The sequence below is a fragment of the Solanum tuberosum genome, unplaced genomic scaffold (genome assembly GCF_000226075.1).
Source record: "Solanum tuberosum cultivar DM 1-3 516 R44 unplaced genomic scaffold, SolTub_3.0 scf00001, whole genome shotgun sequence".
Lineage (NCBI taxonomy): Eukaryota > Viridiplantae > Streptophyta > Magnoliopsida > Solanales > Solanaceae > Solanum > Solanum tuberosum.
Window position 1 is genome coordinate 2385576 of NW_006238927.1, and position 11215 is coordinate 2396790.

Below are 11215 nucleotides of genomic sequence, written 5' to 3' on the forward strand. Positions count from 1 at the left end.
GCTAAAAAACCACTAATAAAAAGATCCCAAGAGCTTTAGTCCAACCACAAATATTTGGGCTGTGCTAGGGCTATATTTGCCTATGTTCTAGATGAATTTTGTAGGATTTATTGATGCTAGCAACCTCATTTTTCCTCCTATAAATAGGAGTTCCTTTTTGTTAATTAAGAACACAATAAATTGAAATTATTGATAATGATATTTACATTGAAACTTTGATAATAATATTGAGAGTGTTTTGAACATTTGAGAAGTTTATCTTACAACATTTTTTAGTTTCATAGTGAAGGGTATAAGGTAATTTTCGAAAGAACTTATTTATTTCATTTTGGTATTTATCTTTTGTGAATAATTTCTACATATTAATGGTTGTCTAAATTACTCATAAAGGGTCAAGGTTCGAATTTATTATATCAATTCGTCTTCTCAAGTAAATTTGTTGGATTTTTTCTCGTAGATCTGTAAGTTATTACTTGGACCTTGTCAAAGCTTTATAATCGTGTTCTTGTAAATTCTTACATTTTCTCATATCTTTATTTCTAGTTTTCTGATCTTTTTCCCCATTTTTGTTCCGCACTTCTATATATTAAGTTTTTATATTTAGGATCTCCTTAACTCATTGTTTTGATGTTATAATACAATCAAGAAAAAACTACGATTTTATATAACCTTGTTGTTATAATTATATAACCTTGTTGTGAACATCTCATTATTTTCTTTTGATTGTATTACATAATTACAACAGTGAGGTCAGAGAGGTCCTAAATATCGAATTGAATATTAAGAAATGCAGAAGAAAAATAGAAAAGAATCTGAAAACTAGAAATATAGCTATGGAAAATTCAAAGAAGTACTGCAAGAATGGTGTTAAAAGCATTGACAAGATTCAAGTAAAACAACATATAGTTTTGTGAGAAGAAATCTAATGCTTTTACTTAAGAAAACTAATCAAAATGATAGGTTGGGACATTGACTGCTTAGGAGTAATTTAAGACAAAAATTAGTATGTAGAAACTAATCGTCTTTTAAAGAATACCAAAAATAAATCAAATAAGAAAATTATCTTATACTTGAACAATGAAAGTAAGAAATATTGAAAGTTAAATTACATTCTCAAAGTATAAGTCACGGACTATGTAAATTATGTTTTATTACTCTTCAAAGTTGTTCACTTGTATGATATTCTCTTGAATATAAATAATTTTCTAGTAGGATTTATCAAACAGTCAATTGTACTAGTTTCATCGATGTACAACAAGTTTGATATTTCAGTATGGGAAGGAAGGCTTTGTCTTTACTCTACTTCTATACGGAAATCAAGCACTTTTAAGGTATACTAATTTTATGGCGCGTGCATTGCACGTGTGTATCATATTGTATAATATATGATGTTGTAAAATATAATTAATATGACTAAATTAAAGCTTTTTAATAAATAATTATGAATTGAAAGAACATTGGTCAAGTGCTTTTGAATGATTAATACATGTTGTCATAAATTTAATTGTTTTTTGAGATCAAAATTACTAGATTTCATTGAAACATTTCAAAATACATTCAAAATTTAAATATGGCGAGAAAGTGACATTTCTTTAGTACTATTTTTTTTTTACTTTACACAATTTTGTAAACAAACTTAACCAGCAAAATAGAAAAATAATATCAATATAGAAAAAGTCACCAATAGCCTTTCCTCTTGAGGTTTATGACTATAAAGGATGGACACCATTTAAGTACAATTTTTCTCTTAAATAATAATACTTCATTGTGCATCACACTACTAACTATTACCATAAATAGTGCAATATTTTATCTTAATACGCAATATATCTTTTTAAAATATTATTACTCAATTTAGTATTAGAGTAAGACTATTATAGAGATGTAATTTTACCAAAAGTGTACTTCTACAGAAAATTTCAACATTGTTATACGTAGAATGTTATAGAGAAAAAAATTTAACATCAAAAATTAGTTAAAAAAAAATTAGGTTGTTACAATGAAATGTTCTTATAACGAATGATGGTTAAATAGAGAATTAAGTGTATGTCAAATATTTATGTTGACCAATTTTTCTTTTAGATATACCTATTTCAGTTGCATAATTTAATATTAATATATGAACTACATCACTTATAGTGAAAAATATTTTATTTCTTCAAGTTTCTACCATATCTTTGTGGAATTGTAGTCCTATCTTTTTGTATGAACCATACATTTTATATAGTTGTTGTCTAATGAGAGTATGTAGTATCTTATAGAAGTTCTATCATGAGACAAAACATTAAACTTTTTCAATAAAAAAATTAATTGATGAATAAAATTTAAATTATTTATTTATAGAATCTTTAACTTGATTTGACATCATTTTGTGATCAACCACTATTTTCTTATCTATTTTTATATAGCTTGCAAGGAGTGTATCTTGTGACATAACATGTTCTTAGATCAAAATGAACACAAATAATAGGAAATCATACTTAAAAAAAGTCAACACAATATAAATATAAAAAAGAATAAATATATTGAACAATTCATAGCCAATGAAGAAGGAACACAAAAATATTTGTTCATGATATATTTACTCTAGTGTTCAATTTGATTGAAATCTCTTGCCACCAACACTTTACTTTCTCCAGAAAATATATTGAAAAATTCGTAGCCAATTAAGAAGGAAGACAAAAATATATGATCATGCTATATTAACCTTAGTGTTCCAAAATTAGGAAGAAACTCCTTCGTTTGAGGTTAAAAGAATAAAAAAAAAGAAAAATAAAGAAGAAATAGTTTACCCTAGACATGTGTCTTTTTTCGTATTTGTTACTATTATTGTCTCTCCCACCACTTGATCTATTTATTTTATTAGAAACAATAATCTATAATGTGTGTATTCTTCATTGTTCACTCATTATGTTAACACTAATTATTAACTTCTATCTCGAATGAAAATACAAAAAAAATTAATTAAAGAAACAAAACAAGAAAAATAAATGAAAATTCCCGCGCACTATATATAGAAGTTTTCTATGTGAAGCAAAGTTCATAGCTAATTGCACATTTCTTTGTTCTCTTCTTTTCTTCTTTAATAGAAAGAAAATACCTAAATTCCAATGCTAAGAACTTTGGCGAAACATACCAATGGATTGGGGATGAATCATGTACGAAAATTTTAAATGATCTCAAATTGTCACATTAAAGAGATCACCAAAAATTTATAAGGAGTGAATGGTTGTGATTTATGACTGAAGAAATATTAAGGTAGAAATTGTTGTGACTATTCGTAGGAAATTAGTATTTTTATTTATGTGATGAAATTCGTAAGAGGAATATATAATTGTGAATTGATGAATGATTTGTTACAATTTGTTCACCAACTCTTTCTTATGTGGTACCTCCAATTTCATATAATTTTGAACTTAATTAAATGTTGCAAATAATATTTGGATATTTTTAGAAGAAGAAGATTAGAAAACCTTAAAATAATCGTAGGTTAAAAGTGAGAGGAAACCCCTCTACTTATAGCTAACAAATAGTACAATGAATAGGTACTTATTGTGCCTTATCAGAAAAGTCACAACCCTTCAAAAAAGTTACTGCTCATCGGAAAAGTCATAATCCTTTGAAATAGTCACAACTCATCAGTCACAACCCTTTGATAAAGTCACAACCCTTTGAAAAAGTCTCAATCCTTTGGAAAAGTAATTCAACTCATCGGAAAAGTCACAATCTTTTAGTGTAAAAAAAGTATCTACTTTTAATATAATATAATTAAATAAAATAAATTGAGTATTTTTAATTGAGGGTATTATAGTAATTCAATATTCATGTTTGGGAGTTCATGCTTTTATGGTAGTATAGAAGATATAGATATAAATAGATAGATAGATAACTAATAAACGACTATGTTGTCTAGGAATTTCAGTGAATTATTTATTGTACAAAATACATGAATTTACTAACTCATACCTAAACATAGGTTTGTGGATGGGAAGTTCTACTCCATTGTATAAGCGCTAAAAGTTGTTTGGGATGGTATATAGACATCGAGAGGACCATTTGGATTATGACTTCAATTTGATATCAATCGGGACATGTTAATTCAACACATTTTTATAATTTTCAAAAAATCATGTTACAATTATTCTTAAAAGTTTATCTATTGAATTTTACTTTTTTTCTTCCTTGGAAAAATCTATTACTAATTAAGTAGCAGTAAATTTAATTTGATGTCCTATCATTACATTTTAAAAAATAAGTATATCATAACTTATAGTAATTTACAGTAACATAGAAGCCTAATCTCATACATTTAGAGTAAGAGTTATATGATATCATCCATGAAAGTTATACTACATTGAAGGATAAGGATGAAACTTTAAAAGCTTCAAGAAGGCCCATGACAAGATATCAAAGCAAGGGGTTGGATTACAATCCCAATGTGCTTCGATTGTTGATTCAAAGGTGTCTTGTTGGATATGTAGAGTCTAAGCCAACGGGATATGAATTTTCCAACTGCTACAACTATTTGATGGTACAAGTTAATGTACAAGGAGCAATATTGGGATCCCAAATTTCAGCTCAGAGAGGTCCAAAGTAGCACCCAAAAAGAGGTCAATTTCAACCCTTATGTGAAGCTAAGACCAACTGCCCAATCAAGTTCAAATGGGGCTCAAAAGCCACAATCAAAAGAGCCCCAAAAGTCCTTAGTCCAACCACAAATATTTGGGCTTTAGTTTCTAGCTTGAATACTAACCTAGGGTCTTATTTGCCTAAGTTTTAGATGATTATTGTAGGGTTTATTAGTACAAGGAGCCTCCTTTTCCTCCTATGAATAGGAGTGCTTATTTATTCATTAAGAACACAGTATATTGAAATTATTGATAATGATACTTACATTAAAACTTTGATATAATAATATTGAATGTTCTTTGAACCTTTGTGGTTTGTACTTTGAGAAGTCATCTTTCAACATTTTCTAGCTTTATAGTTAAGGGTATAAGGTAATGTTCGATAGATATTTTTTATTTGTTTTTGGTATTTATCTTTTTTGATTAATTTCTACATATTAACCGTTGTAAATTACTCATTAATGGTCATAATCCAAATTTATTGTTTTTATTCGTCTTCGCAAGTAAATACGTTGGATTTTCTTCTCATAGATCTATACGTTGTTACTTGGACCTTGTCAAAGTTTAAAATTGCATTCTTGTAAATTCTTATATTTTTTCATAGATTTTCTCATATTTTTATTTCTAGTTTTAATTTTTTTTTTTTCATTTTACTTTCGCACTTCTACATATTCATTTTTTTATATTTAGGATCTCCTTAACTCATTTTTATGATATTATAATACAATCAAGAAAAACTACGATTATATATGTAACTGTTGGGGATAAGAAGCTTCTTTCAAACAAAAAGGGAACCACTCCTGTTGACATTGTAGACCAAGATAACAAATAGGAGAATGAACTCCTTAAAGACAATTTGGGCCAGCTATCTATTTGGGTGGTTTGACTTGGATTGATCTGGTATTGATATTGACAACTCACAAGATATAAACAGCTCACAAGATACAAATTTGTACAAAGAATAATTGTATACATGGTAAAGAATAAAATCAGCCAGAATTAGAATAAATACATATATTCTGTTATACATTTCCTTTTCAGCAATTACATGTATAAATAATGGTAGAAATCTATACATTGATCATAAGGAAATAAATAAAAAATTTCATACATTCTCTCCTATATTCCTACATGGTATAAGAGTAGTAACATCTACTAGCTCACATCTTTTTAATTTCTTCGATTCTTCATTCCTTACAAAGATGCCAAACTCAACTGCCGAGAGCACTGAAGGCCCTCTTAATACAAGTGTTCAACAAGACAATGGAATCACCACTGACAATTCTCATTCCTACTTTCTTCATCAATCTGATGCACCAGGAATGGTCCTGGTCAATACTCCATTTGATGGCAAAGGATATCCAGAATGGAGAAGGTCTATTCTTATCTCTCTTTCAACAAAAAATAAGTTGGGCTTCATAGACGAAGCTTGTCCTGCTCCAAACTTGGCTGATCCAACCTTTAAACTCTGGAGTCACTGCAATGATATGGTAATATCTGGCCTTTTAAATTTTCTTTTTAAAGATCTTTCTTCCAGTGTTCTTAATTACTCTAGAACAGCCAAAGATCTTTGGTCAGATCTTGAACATAGATATGACCAGCCCAATGGGGCAAAATTGTATCATCTGCAGAAAGAATTAGTAGATTTAATCCAAGGATCTACTGATATTGTTGGTTACTTCACCAAGATGAAAAGGTTATGGAATGATTTGGACACTCTAAACGCTAATATGTTTTGTAGTGAGTGTTCAAGTGAAGGAAGAAAAGAAAATGACTCAATTGAAAGGAGATGAGAGGCACATTCATTTCCTCATGGGACTAAATGATACCTATGCACCAGCCAAAAGAAATATTCTATGCTTAATCCATTACCCACTGTGAACCATGCATATTCTCTCTTGATGCAGAATGAAAATCAGAGACAAACTCATCTATCTTATCATTTTCCTAGAGATAGTTTTTCCTTCATGGTAGGAACATCAACTATCTCAGAAAATCAATTCAACACTCAACAAAAAAGTGGATCTTATCTGGATTCAACTATCAAAATAAGGATGGAAATACTTATTTTAAAGGAAGCACATCTTATAAAGAAAAGAAAAGCAACCAATTCTGCAATTATTGTAAGATGACTAATCACACTATAGATAATTGTTACAGGCTAATAGGTTTTTCCAGCAGATTTTAAGTTCACCAAATCTAAGAAATTTCAAGGAACTATGAGAAGCAACTCTGCAACTTCAATGGAAGAGCCAGATGGGAATCAATCTATTCTTGATGCCTTTGAGAATCATAATGTTGCTCAAAAACTCTCCCCAAATCAATTCACTCAGCTTGTTCATCTCTTAAAACATATTCAAGAAGGAAAACCTGTTGGATCAGAAGTCAATGTCAACTTGGCTACTGGTATATTTTCTGAACATTCGTCCTCTTGTTATTCAGAAGATAATTCAAATTTTAAGTACTGGATTATTGATTCAGGGCCTCTGAGCATATGTTCTTTGATTCTAACTCTTTCTTATCTCTCATTCCCTTACCTGAGCCTTTAATGATAAGGTTACCTAATTCATCTAGAGTAAAGGTTACTTATGTAGGATCTATTTCTCTTTTGCCTGATTTTATACTCACAAATGTCCTTCATATCCCAAGTTTCAGATATAATTTACTCTCAGTTCATAAACTTTGTCTATCTTTCAAGTGTGTCATCATATTCACATATACTGGTTGTCTTTTGCAGGGCCCTTTCTTGAAGAACCCTCAAGTTTTTGGTGAAGTCAAAGATGGACTATACATTTTAGAGCCTACAGGAACTCAACCTCTTGCTACAAAAAATATAGTTTCGTTTCCTAAGAGACCTAGTTCTCATTGTGTTTCAGATTCAGTAGTTTCGTTTCCTAAGAGATTTAATTATCATTCTGTTCTAGCGTCAGTTTCTGTCTCTATTTTAGCTAAATCACAATATGATGTTATGTTATGGTATTAAAGATGGGGCATTTGCCTTATTTCATTTTCTTCAAATTTTGAATGCACCTGCATTGTGTGACCCTTAGTAAGACAATCCGGACTACCTTTTCCAATTAGTCATATCAAGAGTAAAGGAATTTTTTTATCTTCTTCACATTGATATTTGGGGTCCCTCTAAGGTTCCTACTTATAATGGTTATAAATAATTTCTCACAATTGTGGTTGATTTTAGCAGAGGGACTTGGACTTATTTGTTGACAACTAAATCAGATGCTTTTTCAGTACTCAAGTCTTTCTTATGCATGATATAAAGACATATCAATGCTAAAGTGAAAGTAATAAGATCTGACAATGCCTTGGAACTAGGGAAAAGTGCAGAAACTTCTTCATTTAAACAATCACAGGGAATTATCCATCAGACTTCTTGCATAGCCACACCCCAACAAAATGGAAAGAAAACATAGGCACTTACTGGAAATATCTAGAGCCTTAATGTCCCGTTCCAAAATTTCAATTCCTTATTGGGGAGAGTGCATACTCATTGCAACATATTTAATTAATAGGTTTCCATCTAGAGTACTACAAGGTAACACTCCTTATGAACTCTTGTTTCATCAGAAACCATTATATCATCATTTAAGAAGCTTTGGATGTTTGTGTTATGCTTCTAAATTATCACATGATATAGGAAAATTCCAGCCTAGAGCAGCTACTTGCGTCTTCTTAGTCTGTCCTACCGAACAAAAGGGATACATAGTCCTTATTGTGGATTCTTAGAAGGTATGCATATCAAGGGATGTTCATTTTCATGAACACATTTTTCCATTTGCCTCTTTTCCTAATACTAGTATATCTACCATTTTTCTACCTATCTCTTCTATTTAATCCAATCACATTACAAATGAATCCATGTTCTTTCCTTCTCCTACAATTTCAGATCAACCCTCACCAGTTTTATCTTTTGATATGGACGCTAATTCCACTTCTCATCCTCAAACTACTACTACTCCGCCTAGAAGATCTAGTAGACAAAACAAAGGTACTTTACATAGTCATTTACATGACTTTGTTTGCAATAATATTTTTCCACTGATCTTACTACTACTTGTCTAGTAGTACCTTCCTCACTACCTACATATCCATTTCCTTCTCTTTCCAATCAAAATAAGGGTTTACTGCATTCTACTTCACAAATTTCAGAACCCACTCATTATTATCAAACTTGCCAACATCCTGGATGGAAAGCTGCCATGGACTCTAAATTACACGCTTTGATCATTAATCAAACATGGAATGTGGTGCCTCTCCCTTCTGGAAGGAAAGCTTTACCTTGTAAGGGGGTCTACAGGGTTAAACAAAAGCTCGATGAAAGTATGGAAAGAGTTAAAGCAAGATTGGTTGTCAGAAGTGATATTCAAATGGAAGGCATAGACTACAATGAAACTTTTTCTCCAGTTGTTAAGATGACGACTATCAGATGCTTATTATCTATTGCAATCAAGAAGAATTAGCCTGTTTCTCAGTTTGATGTAAGTAATGCTTTTCTCCATGGAAACCTCCAAGAAGAGGTTTAACTGAAATTTCCTTCTAGAATGTGTCCACCCAGTCCCCATCATGTCTGTAAGCTTAAGAAAGCTCTTTATGGTTTAAAACAAGCCTGCAATAATGGTATGCAAGGCTTGCAGGGGCTCTCAATTTTAAAGGTTTTTTCTCATCTCTCAATGATTATTCATTATCTATCTATATCTATATCTATCTATATTAGCTTAAAAGCATGAACTCTTAAATCAAATGTAAAGTTACTATAATATCCCTAACTTAGGTTGTGAATTTTTCGTTGTTGTGAATTTTCCAATAAGTTGTGACTTTTTTCCAAGGGTTGTGATTTTTCGATGAGCTGTGACTTTTCCAAAGAGTTGCGACTTTTCCAAAAAGTTATGAATTTTCCGAAGAGTTGTGACTTTTTCAATAAGTTGTGACTTTTCCAAAGTGTTGTGACTTCTCAGAAAGGTCATGATCTTTCACATAAGACACAAAAAATATTTGTTCATACTACCGTTTGTTGACTATAAATAGATGGAATTCCTCTCATTTTCCAACCACAATATTTTCTAATCTTCTGGTGTTCGTCTCTTTACTCTCAAATTTTAAAAGTGCAGAATAAAGACGTTTTGGGGTTTATTTCCAACTTAAGTAGCGTCGGACCCACCACATCGGTCCTCTTACAGCTACCCCACCTTGGCGGCAGAAATCCCGCCCCAACGGCTTGCACAGAACCAATGAGCTATTTTAATAATTCCAAGACCCTATTTCACAATACACCTTCAACCAATGACATTCATAAACTACCCGTTCCCGCTAAGATCAATTTCGGGAGTTCTACTCACTCGAATTCAATTCCGTAAGTTGTATGGATTCCTTAACGACTTATCTATGTACTCATGTGATCAAATTCATAATTAAATCACCCAATTGTTACCAGATTTCCCTAGACTTTAATGACTCTGATTTAGTCCAAATCTGGACTAGGTTGGGAAATCTCAAGATACGATGAAAAAGTTTTTGGGCCAAAATTTTTTTCCTGCTGGCTTTTCCATAACGACGGAACCCGTTCGTTACAATAGATACCAATTTACCCATCACTCGTTCCCGAGTGACCAAACTTAGCAAAAACAGGCTAAAGAAGGAAATGAGTAGTACCTGAATCGACGAACAATTGGGGATACTTCTCTCCCATGTCCTTCTCGGTTTCTGAAGTAGCTCTCTCAACTAGACGATGCTTCCGTTGAACCTTCACGGACTTAATCTCCTTGATCCTCAACTTACGCATATCACGATCAAGAATTTCAACCGGTTCCTCCTTATATTGGAGGTCTTTATCTAACACAATTGAGTCTCACCTAATGATATAATCTCCGTCGCCATGATATCTCTTCAACATGGACAAATGAAATACCGGATAACTACCGATAGGTTAGGAGGTAAAACCTATCTATACGCTACCGGTCCTACACATTCAAGAACCTCAAAGGGACCAATGTATCACAGACATAGGTTACCTTTCTTACAAAACCTCATCACTCCTTCCATGGGTGATACCTTAAGAAAAACATTCTCACCGGTTTGAAATGCCATGTCCCTTACCTTATGATCCGCATACTTCTTCTTTCTACTTTGGGCTGCTAAGAGCTTAGCTTGAATACTCCTCACTTTATCTTGATCATCCTTCACTAAATCAACCCCCAAAGGTTTCACATCTTTAGCCTTGAACCATCCTATGGGTGATCTACATCCCCTCCCATATAATGCCTCAAACGGTGCCATATCAATGCTGGAGTGATAACTATTATTATAAAAGAACTCACACAGAGGTAAGAACTTATCCCAATATCCTCCAAAATCAATCACACATTCCACCAACATGTCTTCTAACACTTGAATAGTCCTCTCCGACTGCTCGTCCGTCTGTGGATGAAAAGTGGTACTAAAAGTGAGTTGTATGCCCAATTCATCATGTAACTTCCTCCAAACTTAGAGGTAAACTGAGTACCACAATCTGAGATGATAGAAATGGGAACCTCATGCAATCTCACTATCTTTTTCACATAAACCTTAGCCAATTG

The 11215-nt window shown here is 31.9% G+C and overlaps 1 protein-coding gene across 1 annotated transcript; it reads left to right on the forward strand.

The window, feature by feature from the left end:
• The first annotated feature begins 5830 nt into the window (after nt 1-5830).
• Nucleotides 5831-6421, forward strand: LOC107060118 (uncharacterized). The gene has a single exon (XM_015307556.1). The coding sequence runs from the start codon at nt 5831-5833 to the stop codon at nt 6419-6421; it is 591 nt and encodes a 196-aa protein (XP_015163042.1).
• The last annotated feature ends 4794 nt before the right edge of the window (nt 6422-11215 follow it).